Source organism: Meles meles, chromosome 18 (assembly GCF_922984935.1).
Source record: "Meles meles chromosome 18, mMelMel3.1 paternal haplotype, whole genome shotgun sequence".
Lineage (NCBI taxonomy): Eukaryota > Metazoa > Chordata > Mammalia > Carnivora > Mustelidae > Meles > Meles meles.
This window is the reverse complement of record NC_060083.1, coordinates 62,345,592-62,361,015: the sequence shown is the minus strand read 5'-3', so window position 1 is coordinate 62,361,015 and position 15,424 is coordinate 62,345,592. Positions and strand designations below refer to the sequence as shown.

The following is a 15,424-nucleotide window of genomic DNA, read 5'->3' as shown; positions in this document are numbered from 1 at the left end:
TTTTTTAAATTTTTTTTCATTCTTTTTCTTTTCGTTATTTATTTATTAATTTTTTTCCGAACTTCTTTTGACCCCCCTTCTTCCCGCCATGATTTGAGGTCTCTTCTGATTTGGTTAACTCACATTTTCCTGGGGTCTTTGTCACCCTTTTGTATTTTATTCTCCCTTTATATATTCTTATCTGGATAAAACGTCAAAGCGGAAAAACTCACTACAAAAAAAAGAACAAGAAGCAGTACCGAAGGCTAGGGACCTAACCAATACAGACATTGGTAATATGTCAGATCTAGAGTTCAGAATGATGATTCTCAAGGTGCTAACTAGGCTCGAAAAAGGCATGGAAGATATTAGAGAAACCCTGTCTGGAGAAATAAAAGCCCGTTCTGGAGAAATAAAATAACTAAAATCTAAGCAAGCTGAAATCAAGAAAGCTATTAATGAGGTGCAATAAAAAATGGAGGCTCTTGGGGTGCCTGGATGGCTCAGTGGGTTAAGCCTCTGCCTTCGGCTCAGGTCATGATCCCAGGGTCCTAGGATCAAGCCCCGCATCGGGCTCTCTGCTCAGCGGGGAGCCTGCTTCCTCCTCTCTCTCTGCCTGCCTCTCCGCCTACTTGTAATTTCTGTCTTTCAAATAAATAAATAAAATCTTTAAAAAAAAAAAAAAAGCCTCTGCCTTCGGCTCAAGTCATGGTCTCAGGGTCCTGGGATCAAGCCCCGAATCGGGCTCTCTGCTCAGCAGGGAGCCTGCTTCCTCCTCTCTCTCTGCCTGCCTCTCTGCCTACTTGTGATCTCTCTCTCTCTGTCAAATAAATAAAATCTTTTTTAAAAATGGAGGCTCTTACTGCTAGGATAAATAAAGCAGAAGAGAGAATTAGTGATATAGAAGACCAAATGATGGAGAATAAAGAAGCTGAGCAAAAGGGGGACCAACAACTACTGCACCACGAGGGGAGAATTCGAGAGATAAGTGATACCATAAGACGAAACAATATTAGAATAATTGGGATTCCAGAAGAAGAAGAAAGAGAGAGGGGAGCAGAAGGTATATTGGAACGAATTATTGTACAGAATTTCCCTAATATGGCAAACGGACCAAGCATCAAAATCCAGGAGGTGCAGAGAGCCTCCCTGAAAATCAGTAAGAATAGGTCCACACCCTGTCATCTAATAGTAAAATTTACAAGTCTTACTGACATAGAGAAAATCCTGAAAGCAGCCCAGGACAAGAAGTCCGTAACAAACAATGGTAAAAATATTAGATTGGCAGCAGATTTATCCACAGAGATGTGGCAGACCAGAAAAAAATGACATGATATATACAGAGCACTAAATGAGAAAAACACGCAGCCAACAATACTATATCCCGCTAGGCTATCATTGAAAATAGAAGGAGAGATAAAAAGCTTCCGGGGGGGCGGGGGGAAGCTTCCAGGACAAACAAAAACTGAAAGAATTTGTAAACACCAAACCAGCTCTACAGGAAATATGGAAAAGGGTCCTCTGAGCAAAGAGAGAATCTAAAAGTAGTAGACCAGAAAGAAACAAAGAATATAGTCCAACAGTCACCTTACAGGCAATACAATGGCTTAAATTCATATCTTTCAATAGTTACCCTGAATGTAAATGGGCTTAAAATGACCCATTCAAAAGACACAGGGTATCAGAATGGATTAAAAAATCAAAACCCATCAATATGTTGACTACAAGAAACTCATTTTAGACCTAAAGACACCTCCAGATTTAAAGTGAGGGAGTGGAAAACAATTTACCATGCTAATGGACATCAGAAGAAAGCTGGGGTGGCAATCCTTCTACCAGATCAATTAGATTTTTACCCAAAGACTATAATAAGAGATGAGGAAGGACACTATATCATACTCAAAGGGTTTGTCCAACAAAAGAATCTAACCATTTTAAATATCTATGCCCCTAACATGGGAGAAGCCAACTATATAACCAATTAATAACAAAATCAAAGAAACACATCAACAAAATACAGTCATAGTAGAAGACTTTGAAATGGACAGATCATCTCCGCAAAGATCAACAAGGAAATAAACGCCTTAAATGACACACTGGACCAGATGGACATCACAGATATATTCAGAACATTCCATCCCAAAGCAACAATACACATTCTTCTCTAGTGCACATGGAACATTCTCCAGAATAGATGACATCCTGGGTCACAAATCAGGTCTCAACCGTTAGCAAAAGATTGGGATCATTCCCTGCATATTTTCAGACTACAATGCTTTGAAGTTAGAACTCAATCACAAAAGGAAATTTGGAAAGAACTCAAATACATGGAGACTAAAGAGCATCCTATGAAAGGATGAATGGGTCAACCAAGAAATTAAAAAAGAATTGAAAAAATTCATGGAAACAAATGATAATGAAAACACAATGGTTCAAAATCTGTGGGACACAGCAAAAGCAGTCCTGAGAGGAAAATATATAGCGATACAAGCCTTTCTCAAGAAATAAGAAAGGTCTCAAATACAAAACCTAACCCTACACCTTAAGGAGCTGGAAAAAGAACAACAAAGAAAGCCTAAGCCCAGCAGGAGAAGAGAAATAATAAAGATCAAAGCAGAATTCAATGAAACAGAAACCAAAACCAAAACAAAACAATAGAACAAATCAAAGAAACTAGGAGTTGGTTCTTTGAAAGAATTAATAAGATCGATAACCCCCTAGCCAGACTTATCAAAAAGAAAAGAGAAAGGACCCAAATAAAATCATGAATGAAAGAGGAGAGATCACAACCAACACCAAAGAAATACAATTATAAGAACATATTATGAGCAACTATACGCCAGCAAATTTGACAATCTGGAAGAAATGGATGCATTCCTAGAGACATATAAACTACCACAACTGAACCAGGAAGAAATAGAAAACCTGAACAGACCCATAACCAGTAAGGAGGTTAAAGCAGTCATCAAAAATCTCCAAACAAGAGCCCAGGGCCAGATGGCATCCCAGAGAAATTCTACCAAACATTTAAAGAAGAATTAATTCCTATTCTCCTGAAACTGTTTCAAAAAATAGAAATGGAAGGAAAACTTCTAAACTCATTTTATGAGGCCAGAATTACCTTGATCCCCAAAGCAGACAAAGATCCCATCAAAAAACAGTGTAGACCGATATCCCTGATTAACACAGATGCGAAAATTCTCACCAAGATACTAGCCAATAGGATCCAACAGTACATTAAAAGGATTATTCACCACAAGCAAGTGGGATTTATCCCGGGACTGCAAGGTTGGTTCAACAATCCACAAAATCAATCAATGTGACACAATACATTAATAAAAGAAAGAACAAGAACTACATGATACTCTCAATAGATACTAAAAAAGCATTTGACAGGGGCGCCTGGGTGGCTCAGTGGATTGAGCCCCTGCCTTCGGCTCGGGTCATGATCTCAGGGTCCTGGGATCGAGCCCCGCATCGGGCTCTCTGCTCCGCAGGGAGCCTGCTTCCTCCTCTCTCTCTGCCTGCCTCTCTATCTACTTGTGATCTCTCTCTCTGTCAAATAAATAAATAAAATCTTTAAAAAAAAAAAAAAAGCATTTGACAAAGTACAGCATCCTCTCTTGATCAAAATTCTTCACAGTGTACGGATAGGGGGTACCTACCTCAATATCATCAAAGCCATCTATGAAAAACCCACAGTGAATATCATTCTCAATGGAGAAAAATTGAGAGCTTTCCACTAAGGTCAGGAACACGGCGGGGGTGTCCACTATCACTACTGCTATTCAACATAGTACTAGAAGTCCTAGCCTCAGCAATCAGACAACAAAAAAAATTAAAGGCATCCAAATCGGCAAAGAAGTCAAACTCTCACTCTTTGCAGATGATATAATACTTTATGTGGAAAACCCAAAAGACTCCACACCAAATCTGCTAGAACTTGTACAGGAATTCAGTGAAACGTCAGGATATAAAATCAATGCACAGAAGTCACTTGCATTTCTTTACACCAACAAGAAGATGAAAGAAACAGAAATTAAGGAGTCAATCCCATTTACAATTGTACCCAAAACCATAAGACACCTAGGAATAAACCTACACAAAGAGGCAAAGAATCTGTACTCAGAAAACTATAAAGTACTCATGAAAGAAATTGAGGAAGACACAAAGAAATGGAAAAACATTCCATGCTCATGGATTGGAAGAACAAATACTGTGAAAATGTCTATGCTACTAAAGCAATCTACACGTTTAATGCAATCCCTATCAAAAAACCATCCATTTTTTTCAAAGAAATGGATAAAATAATCCTAAAGTTTATATGGAACCAGAAAAGACCCTGAATAGCCAGAGGAATGTTGAAAAAGAAAGCCAAAGTTGGTGGCATCACAATTCCAGACTTCAAGCTCTATTACAAAGCTGTCATCATCAAGACAGTATGGTACCAGAACAAAAAGAGACACATAGATCAATGGAATGGAATAGAGAGCCCAGAAACAGACCCTCAACTCTATGGTCAACTAATCTTCGACAAAGCAGGAAAGAATGTCCAATGGAAAAAAGACTGTCTCTTCAACAAATGGTGTTGGGAAAATTGGACAGCCACCTGCAGAAGAATGAAACTGGACCATTTCCTTACACCACACATAAAAATAGACTCAAAATGAATGAAGGACCTCAATGTGAGACAGGAATCCATCAAGATCCTGCAGGAGAACACAGGCAGCAACCTCTTCGACCTCAGCCACAGCAACATCTTCCTAGGAACATCGGCAAAGGCAAGGGAAGCAGGGGCAAAAATGAACTACTGGGATTTCATCAAGATCAAAAGCTTCTGCACACCAAAGGAAACAGTTAAGAAAACCAAAAGACAACTGACAGAATGGGAGAAGATATTCGCAAATGTCTTATCAGATAAAAGGTTAGGATCCAAAAATCTATGAAGAACTTATCAAACTCAACACCCAAAGAACAAACAATCCAATCAAGAAATGGGCAGAGGACATGAACAGACATTTCTGCAGAGAAGACATCCGGATGGCCAACAGACACAAGAAAAAGTGCTCCACATCACCCGGCATCAGGGAAATACAAATCAAAACCACAGTGAGATCCCACCTCACACCAGTCAGAATGGCTAAAATTAACCAGTCGGGAAATGACAGATGCTGACGAGGATGCGGAGAAAGGGGACCCTCCTGCCCTGTTGGTGGGAATGCAAGCTGGTGCAGCCACTCTGGAAAACAGCATGGAGGTTCCTCAAAATGTTGAAAATAGAGCTGCCCTATGACCCAGCAATCGCACTACTGGGTATTGACGCTATGGGCACCGCACCCACGCACAAGGAACTCCGTTTTGGCTGTCCCCGTCCTCCGATGGAACAGAGGCTCCAAATCTTCTCACTGGGACTTTCAGCTCCAAGTCCAGTGCTTTCCCCCTAAATCCGAATCTGATGACTCACACACTGTAATACGGTGCTTATGGGGCAATTCGTGTCTCGCGCTCTCTGATCCTACAACGCTCAGGGCGTGGGGTGAGGGTGGAAGACGACGGTCCGAGTCTTCGGTCGGAAGCTGTTCGGGCGGACGGGACATGGACGCTGACCCGGGAAAACGGAGGAGTGTCTCCCGCAGACACACGTGGATCTGAATTCTGGTCCTTAATCCCTATCCCCAAGGGCCTGCGCGAGACGATCGCACCCCAGCGAGCGCGCGGATCCTTCTGGACCGCGACGGGGAACCCGGTGGGCGCGGCGGCGGCGGCCTGGCCCGGCCGGGGAAGGCTGGCTCCCGGGGTCGGTTCCTACCCACGGGGTCGATGCCCTGAATCCCCCGGGCTCCCGGGGCCCGTCCGCTCCCTCTGCCGACATCACCCCAACATCCCAGCGGGGGGTCGGCCCCTGCACCCCCAGCCCGGGGTCGGACGGAGCAGGCGCCCCCCGCAGACGTACGGCACAGCTTGAAGAGATGCCTCATGTCCGGCCACACGAGCAGGTGCTTTAAAACCGCGTCCAGGTCGTCCGCGGCGTCGCCGTCGGGTCGCGGCCAGGACTTGGTGATGACGGCCGACACCAGGGTGCCGAACTTCCACAGGTCGTGCTTGGAGATCCTCTCGAGAACGCTGGTCCGGGACTGCGGGGACGAACGGACGCGGCGGGCGGCGTGACTGGCCCGCTCCCGACGGACAGGACACCTGTCGCCCCGCCGCCCGCCCGGAAGCCTTCGGCAGAGCGGGAGTCTGTTCCCGCGGTCCGCCACCTCGGGGAAGACAGGGAAGGAGGCGACCCCGCTCCGACCCCACCCGCGCCCCCGGGCTGGACGCCCCGCTGAGGCGGGAACCGGGGGACGTCGGCCCCTGACGGACGCCGCCGGGAGCTAAGCACGCGCTCGCCGTGACGGACGACGGCGTCCTCCTGAGACGAGGAGCCAGGCGAGGACGCCCGCACCGCGGCTGCGCGTCAGACCGACGAGCGCGAGCAAGACGCAGAGCAGCCGGGTCGGAGGGAAGGAGTGCAGAACCTCACGGGCCCTGACCGGGTCTCGTGGCGGGAAAAAGCCCGGAGCGCGAGTGCGTGCACGCACTTTACGCGCGCGCACATATGTACATGCACACACGCACGCGCAGATATATACACGCACATACGGGCGCGCGCACGCAGGCGCACGCGCACACATGGACGGGTGGAGGCCGTTCCCGAGAGGCCCCGCGGGGCGCAATCTCTCCCCGCCCCGCAGCCGAGACCGTGAGTGAGTCGACAACATCTCTTCAGCTGCGGCCGGTTTGCCTCCGTAAATGTGCGGTGCGTCTGCGGCGGGTTCCCGCATGCTGCTGGCGCTCACACAGGCCCGCGGCAGTGACCGGCGCACTCGCACGGGTGGCGCCCCCAAGCGGGAGGCGGATGCCCGGGGCTCGGCGTGAGGGAAGCCGCGCGCGCGGTCGCGGTCGCCGAGCCGAGCCGGCGGGGCTGGTCACCTGGCAGGCCGAGCTCACGGCCTCGACGGCGCACTTCTCGAAGCATCGGGACACGCTGTCTTCCCGCTCCGTGGCGTCCCAGTGGGGGCTGCAGAAGGCGGAGATCTGCACGAGCGGCTTCTCCTGCAACCACAGCCAGCGCGTCGGGGCCGCCCGCGGGCCTCGGAACCGAGACGCCCTTCAGCGAGCCTGGTAGCCCGCCCCAGCCCCGCCCCAGCCCCGCCCCAGCCCCGCCCCAGCCCCGCCCCAGCCCCGCCCCCACAGCGGGCCCCGCCCCCAGCGCCTCCCGCTCTGTGGAGGAAGCCGCGGGACTGTGGAGAGTAAGTGACCTCCCGCCGGTTTCTCCGTCCCTAAAAGCGGCCTTTAATAGTTCCGCATCAACGCCTCTTGCCCTGAGGAAACACACCCTGACGGGCCTCGGCCGCGCGCCTGAGCTAAAACGAGGCCCACTTTTGCTTCCCCGTTTGGCCCCGGGTTTAGGACGGCTTCGGTCGGGCCACTTGGAGCTACTGCGTGGGGGACGTTCCTCCCCATCCCTGTGGGTTTCCCGGGGGAAAGGACCCATCCCCCCCGTTCGTCGCGGGGATGTCATCTTCGGTCAAGCTCGTCAGGCTGGGTCAGAAGACAAGGGCGCCCTGGCCCCGTGCCCTGCGCCCAGCAGGCCCGTCCGTTCAAAGGCCACGTGTCCTCTGCAGGTTGTCGTCAGCGTCCGGCTTCCTCAACATGCCCCATGGAAAGAACAACCCGACTTCCGGTACCTGTTTGATTCGCCCTTCCAAGTCCCCCATCAAGGACCCCGTCCAGTCGCACTCCACGGGGAAGCTGATGTCCACCAGCCGTCTCCAGACCTGCAAAGCACCCGTGTCAGTGACAGCCGCGGTGAAGTCCACGAAGGAGCAAAGACTTTTATCGCAACCCCAGGAGCAACGGCCCCCTGGGACTTGACCCTGTCCTTGTCCCTGGTGCGCTGTGTCAGTGGCAAGTCAGAGCCACCCTAGACTTTGAAAAGGAAGGGCCCGGACCGGGCCAGACCGCCAGGACGGTCCTTCCACAGTGTAACTGCTTTTTATTCTGAAAGTACTTCTCTCGCTTGCCTTATTTCAAACACCTTCAGACCTACAAAAAAAAAGTCGCAAGAATGGCCCAATGACGCCCATATTTCTTCAGCTGGATTCCCCAGGTGTTAATATTCAACAGCTGCCTTCTGTCTTCCATGCTCTCTCTACAGAACTTTCTCTGCAGAACCCCTGGAAGAGAAGTCGCAGGTGCCACGCCACGTGCCCCTGAAATACTTGGGCAGGAGTATCCAAACACTGTGGCCCTTCTCCACAATCATGACGCACATGTCACACTCAAGGCACATCATGTTGGCGGGACCCAGTCCTCTGTGGGAGGTGCTGTCCACACTCTGCTGTCCTGTAGACTCTCTCAACCTGCTCTGACTCATGATTCTCCCAGGAGATCCAGATTTGATTTTTTTTTTTTTTTTTTTGGCGGGAACACTATGGAGTCGAGCCGCATAGAAAATGTATTTTTGGGGCGCCTGGGGTGGCTCAGTGGGTTAAAGCCTCAGCCATCAGCTCAGGTCATGATCCCAGGATCCTGGGATCAAGCCCCGCATCGGGCTCTCTGCTCAGCGGGGAGCCTTCTTCCCCCTCTCTCTCTGCCTGCCTCACTGCCTGTCAAATAAATAAATAAAACCTTTAAAAAAAAAATGTATTTTTGTAGGTCAGGCAGGGTTGAGAGTCTGCACGGTGCCACGGCTTGCCTAAAATCTTGGGGGTGCTGTTGCATCAGAGACTTGCACAAGGAGGTCACGAGACCCCTGTCCTGTGAACAGAGGTCCCAGGAACAGAGCTGGGTTTGCCCCATCTCCCCCAAGCCATGGTTGCCTCCTCCGTAGGGGGTGAGGCACCAGCCTCAGAGGGGATACTCAATGACATTCTAATTAACATTATTTCACCATTATTACTGCATTTAGCTGAAAATCATCCTCTCACGTCCATGGACCAAAGGCCATCCTGAAGTCATTCTTGATGCCTGGAATTTCACAGCGCAATTACAGAAGGCTTTTCTGATGCTTAACAATCACAAGCTGAGCCCACTGAGCCACACGCTGAAATATGCAACTTTTGGGGGGCATTTTGTTTTGTCAATATTCTAGTCTATTCTATGCGAGGGACCAACATGAACAGTCGCCTTCTATCTTGATGGAAAACAGGCACTGACATAGAGGCGAGGTCTGATTAGGAGGCTGAGAAGAGTGTGAAAATGAGCCTTGAGCCACAGACACTGGTTGCATCACCCCAGGCAGACAGGGGAAGGAAAACCAAGATCGCTCCAGGACGGGAGTACAGAACCGGATGCTCGGCATACACGCTGCCAGCTCGCTGGCCGCCAGCCAGGAGAACCTGCTAAGGGTTATAAGCTTTTCGTGGCCAAGGTTTTCCTTTCAGGCATTTTCCTCAGGGGCCATCACCTCTCTAGTTTTGCAGGGGAATAAGAAACGGACAGGATGTGTAGACAGCCCTGTAGGACCTAACCCAGTCCCGTAAAGCCAGAGCCATCCCACGGTACACTGATGGGATGGCCCAAAATCTCAACGTCGAGCATGGAGATCATTTTAAGTGGGTTCTTCTCAACACCATGGAAACTCAAGCGGAAGACCCTCCATAACTTGTTGGAAGTAGGAAGAAGACATAAGGCATTAGGGTAAAAAACAGAGGAAGTAAGGCACCCCCAGCCTTCAGCACATCCCTTTCTTACCCCTCCATCTCGGAGCAACGCATCCACTCCTGCTTGGGTGACCCCTCCACGGGCCAGACCCCCCCGTGGCCCTTGTCCTCCCCCACCTCATCCAGCCTTGTTCTGGAACCCTTCTAGCCTTTCTGAGGCTGATTTCCCTCTTCTTTGATTGCAGAAACCTTCTGCCCAATCGCCTCTTCAACTACCTCGTCTCTACTGTCTCCTGACATTTCCAGCCATGACTACCTCCCACCTTCCTTGCTCAAATAGAGCCCAAAGCCCCCTCGCCAAAGGCCTGTGTCCCCTCTTCCCACGAGGCCTGTCACAGGGGGCTTGCAGGTGGTATGACCAGCACTGCGCTCTCCAGTCCTGAGGATGGAGCACCGGCCTGGGGCCCACACATCGCATCCCTGCTCAGACCCCTCTGGGCAGCGTCTCAGCCCAGCAGAGCTTACCTTGATTTCCTCCTGGTATCTGAACGTGACAGATGATGGGTAGGTGTTCCTAAAGATGCTCTCCTGAAAAATGCCCCGAAGCCAAGCTCTGGTCCCAGCGAACGTCCCCTGGAATACTGTTTGCACGGAAATCTTCCCAGCTTCATTTCTCGGCCCTTCGGCTGAATCCTGCTGCAGCAGGGGAGAGAAGGTGTGTAATGGTCCCTGAACTGTGACTCGGGCTACTCTGGAAACAACACTCTCCCTTCCCAGTCCACAGCAGGCCCTGAGAACAGCAACCTCTGAGTCACAGGAGTGCCTCCGGGACACCTGCCTCGCCAGGGACTACATTCAAGGTGCTTCCATTTCCCTGGACTCTGGATTCACTCTGAGAGCTGACAACTCAGGCAAAGTGGGGGAGGGACGGGAAGGACAAGCATACCGCCCCCATGAACCACCCTAGCAGAGGGGACCTGGCCTTACCAATGAGCATATCATGCCAGCCCAGGCCACGCCGGTACACCTTCTCCAGACTGGCTGGGTAAGGGCGCATCCCAAATGCAGAGCCACCAGCAGCTCAGAGACACCCTTCAACCAGGGCACCCTGCAAACCCCTAATCCTTGGCCACAGAAACAGCAGGAAGTGGGCCAGAGGTAAACCCAAATCCATGCTCACCTCCCATGAGGCCTCCCCTAGTCCCTCTCTCCCTCTGGAAAATCCGAGTTCTGTGGGGTCGCGGGCTCTGGCGTGTCCCCCCACCACAGCAGGAGCACAGCCGTATGCATGCAGGCGTTGGAGCCCCCACCTCTGTGGTGGCTGCTCCCTGAGGCCCTGGAAGGGTCTCCCCAGCTCTGTGCTAGCCTGTGTTCCTCAGCGGAGTTCCACAAGTTAGAATGTCAGGACCCACAACGGGACTCGCTGCTACTTCTCCCTGCGGGATGCTCCCTGAGAACCACCGTGTGCCCTCCCTCCCAGCTGCTGGCCAAGCAGATGCTGTTCCCCACGGGAGCTGATGCTGCGGGGGAGAGGGCTACAATCCAGACAGACAGACAGGCAGACATCTGGGCGTTAACCACGGTGAGTGTCGAGTAGGGAAAGTCCAAGGTATTCTCAAGACGTACGAAAGGGCAGATACCCAGCCTGAGGCAGGAAGGGGCTCTGTCCCTAAGAAGGAGGAGGGTGCCGGATGTGTGGGAGGTGGGTAGGGGTGTGCCTGGCCAGTGCGCCCGATCACTGCATGGCCAGAGGTGGCAACAGTTCTCAGCTGAAATTTGGACATCTCAGCCCTTGTTTAAAATCCCCAATCGGTGCAGCACTTTCGAGAATAGTCCACAAGCTTCAGCATGGCATGCCTTCCCTGCGATCTGCCCTTACCTGGACCTGGCTCCTTTCCTGCCACAGGCCCTGGGGAACAGCAACGTTCCCCCTTCCTGACCCCGTGAGGGCTGTTTCCGCTTCATGGGAATGCAGGCCCTGCCCTTGGTGCCCAGGGCACCTTATCGACCCTCCAGCTTACTTGTGTCCCTTGTGGTGCAGTTATGTGTTCACTGGGTGGCCCCCCAGAGACCTCTCTGGGAGGCGGGCCTTTGTCTCTCCCATCCCCCTGTCCTCTGCACCGGGCCAGGCAATTAAGTGAACAGCCCAAGCCTGAGCATCTAGGCTGGCAGGCTCACGTGTGTGCTCCTTGCTTTCCTCACTCCGGTGTCCTGCCAGTCCAGTGAGCCCTGTGTCAGGACCCATCCGGAAGCTGGTTGAAAACGCGTCACTTTTGTTGAGTTCCAGTTTTGCAAAACATTTTGTTTTTATGGCATGGATGGAGTATTTTTACCATGATGTAGATTACACTGGTCTGGGATTCTGACCCACATTTAAGACTTTTTTTTCTGCAGGAAAATAGACCCTAGAAAACTAACAAACTTCCTAAACACAGTTCATTTGGAAGTGGGCACCTGCCTGTGATGGTTTAAATGGCACCTGATTCATAAAAAGCAATCATCTTACCAATAATAGTTATTTTAAAATGTGTCTTTGGTATTTTAAGGAAGAAAGAGTGAAAGGAATAAAGTTAAAACATACACTGAATTCTTCTCCATCATTAACATCACAGTTCTGAATCATAATAGAGTAGACCAAAGGTTGATTAGTCTAAATATAAAATCTCCTATCATTTTCAAACTGAAGCCCTTAAAACTCAAGCATGCAGAGTACAGAACAAGAAGCAAATGCTGTCGTGAGCGGCAACGGGCACGAGTCTCAGAGACATGGTGCTGGGTGAAGCGAGCAGACACACAACACAGAAAGTTCAACAACAGCCACAACTCAGGTTTGGTGGTAGGAGACAGAAGGTGGTTCCCCCTGGGAGGTGTGTGGAGGGAGTAGGAGAGGGCACAGGGCGCTGGAGTCTCCCTACCGCTTGATTCGGGAGGCAGCACAAGGGAGACTGTGTGCAAGGCCCTGAGGTGTGTACTTGGGACGTGTGCAGCCGGCTGCTGTATTTAAGGAACAGTGCGCAGGAAATGAGGTCACGTGGGAACGACCATGCATGGATACGCACTTTGGGCACATATTTTGGGTACCTTGCCTGACTTGCCAGCCAGCTGCACTGTTCTTCCGTTAACCCATTCATGTGAAGTTCTGTACGTTGACCCCTGCACTGCCTCTCCACCTCCAACAGAAGCCCTAGGAGGGCAAGGGCACAGACTCATCATCAAAACATCCCCAGTGTATAGAACAGAACCCAGCGTGGGGCAGGTGCCCAACAAATATCTGAGGAGGGGATCAGCCACTCTGTGTCCCTCTAGCAATCCTAGAAACCAGCCGATCTCTGTTCTGCAGTGAGGCCACTTGGAATTCCATACTTATTGTGGGTGTGACATGGTGTGTGTGTTCCACTTACCACTAGAGGCTTAAGTGAAATAATTCTGCAAACAATCTCAGCAGATAAGGCAGGCAGCTCATAAAACTTTGGGTCTTTTGTGATTCTGCAGATAGTTTCATGAAGTTTCAGGCACACAGTCAAGTAGGACTGTATCAAGGGCTCCTCAAGAATCCTACCCAGCAAAGAGTCAAGAGAGATCATTGAAGTAATTTAGGAGAAGTGAGAAAACAGTACCCATTGTCCCTGATGAGCTCCTTCCCTTCAAAATACCTACGACGAGGGCATGGTTCTGATCCCATGTGCTTAACATCAGGAGCGTTTCAACAGATCCTGAACTTATGACCAAGATAAAAAAGGAAACAAAGTCCTTTTGGTTTGCTTCCATGGTCTGAACTCTTTAGACAAAAGCAAGTGAAACTATTTCCAAGTGTAGTCCCTTATTTGAAAGAAAAAAAACGCTAGGGCTGTGTATTACTGAAGATCAGGATACTAGATAAACTTGAAAAAATTTCAGAAAGATCCAGGGAGGGAGGGCTGGGGAAGAGGGCTGGGGAAAGTGCTAGAATGGGCACTGTGCGTGGAGACCACATCTCACGTTCCCCGGCTGGCACAGGGCCCGAGCTGATGGGAACTGACTGGAGCGTGGTGTGGCAGGTGGCAGGAGAAAGGCACCGTGGGGGTGCTTCTGTGGGACCCAGGGGAGACCTCGAAGCTGTGGAGCTTGACATTAACAGAGATCTGACACCCCCACCATCCTGAACACCCTACGAGTTCAGGTGAGGTGATATGGAAAGAGCTCCGGGAATCTCAGGAAACACCTATCAGCACTTGTGCGTTTCTGCTGTTCTGCATTCTGCTCTATAGTGTGTCTCTTCAGGGTGTCAGAGGTCATACAAGTCTGTAGGAGCAACTGAGTTCAGATAACCATGTAAAGCTAAGTTTGATTTTTACTTTCAACCGGCCTGACTTGCAAAAAACACACAAAGACCAATGTTAAAGAAATCCAGAACACGAGCGTGAATATGTAATATGGTGATCATCAAAAAAATAAATGGAAGCAAATGTGTAGGAAAAAAGACCAGATGGAAATAAACCAAAATCTTAGCAGCTGATATTGATTATTTTCCCTTAAGAAAAAAACCAAACCAAACCAGGATAGTAATAGCTTAAAAACAAGGTTGGATATATACTGAGGGTCTTCCGATTTCAACAGTAAATACGGGACGCGGCCGGTCAGTTGGGGGGAGTGGGGGAGGTAACCTCATGCAAGACAGAGGCTGCATTTCACTTTTCTACTTACTTGTCTTGAAAAATATCCAGGAGGTGCAGCAGCATTTGAAAAATTTCCTCAATGTTCTGGGGCAGTGAAGAGAAAAGATAGGAAAGAGTTAATCATGATGCTACCATCTTCCTGAAAACAAATGAAAAAATAAAACCAACCTAAATAAGGCAAATCTAAGTTCTTTTTTCTCTACATGGATAGAAATGTGCCCAGTGGGTTTTCTCTACATGGGTAGAGATGTACCCAATGGGTTCTTTTCTGTCTACAAGTGAGTTTTAAGATGCTCAAGAACCAAGCTTACATCTTTCACAGATAAAATTGAGGATTTAAGATTATACTGTTTTCTGCACTGCACAAAATGGGAAAGGAGAGAGCAGCTGTGTGGACCCTGTCCGGACCTCCCCCAACACACACACACACGCACATGCACACACACAGGGCCTGACCACTCCAGGCCCCACCCCCACCCCGTCCCGCCCTAGAGTAATGGCAAGCAGAGCAGCCCTGCAGCCCTAAGAAACAGCGGCCCGACCACGTCTCTGGCTTCAAAGTGCTTCACCCTGCCAGGATTTCAGAAAAAAGGAATCACGGGTCCTGAATGTCTAGTTTGATCTGCTTTTGCTAATAAGCAAGGACTTGAGAGCCTGTTCCAGACAACAGACAACAGACCTCCCGATTTCTGCTGAAGACTTCTCTAAGCCCTTGAAGCTGGTACCAAGTCCCTAGAAGGCAGTCCAGGACGCGAGCAGGGGAGCGACTCAGATATTCCGTGAAGTTCTTCATATAGGAGACTAAGTTGCTCAGAGGCAGCAGACTGAACCAGGACCGGAACAGACACACATCTACGTCCAGCAAATGGCTCCACTCTCCCATAAGGTCAATCAGCCGTGTCCTGGATAAGGGACAATGGGAACAGAAGGGCAGCCGTAGGGATCAGCACACACAGATGGAGTGAAGGTAAGTACAGTCATGTTTAGAAGAGAGCCATAAAGTTCAAACTTTAAAAATAACTGAATCAAATGAAAAGCAAACAATAACGTATTAAGAATTCACCAAAGCGGATGAACCCTGAGGACGTGACGCCGAGTGAAGCCGCCGGTAGCGCAAGGACGGCCACGCTGACTCTACTT

The 15,424-nt window shown here is 49.9% G+C and overlaps 1 protein-coding gene across 4 annotated transcripts in view; it reads right to left on the bottom strand.

The window, feature by feature from the left end:
• Positions 1-15,424, bottom strand: part of RNF213 (ring finger protein 213) — a 104,165-nt gene that overhangs the window by 60,258 nt on the left and 28,483 nt on the right. For 3 of the 4 annotated variants that reach the window (XM_045984009.1, XM_045984010.1, XM_045984008.1), the window contains 7 exons: positions 14,964-15,186; positions 14,313-14,368; positions 13,031-13,184; positions 10,155-10,325; positions 7,713-7,802; positions 6,955-7,077; positions 5,933-6,113 (listed from right to left, as the gene is read on the bottom strand). In XM_045984009.1, coding sequence (XP_045839965.1) covers positions 5,933-6,113; positions 6,955-7,077; positions 7,713-7,802; positions 10,155-10,325; positions 13,031-13,184; positions 14,313-14,368; positions 14,964-15,186 — 998 coding nt within the window. The remainder of the gene's footprint in view (positions 1-5,932; positions 6,114-6,954; positions 7,078-7,712; positions 7,803-10,154; positions 10,326-13,030; positions 13,185-14,312; positions 14,369-14,963; positions 15,187-15,424) is intronic. The other variant, XM_045984013.1, reaches the window with a different exon arrangement.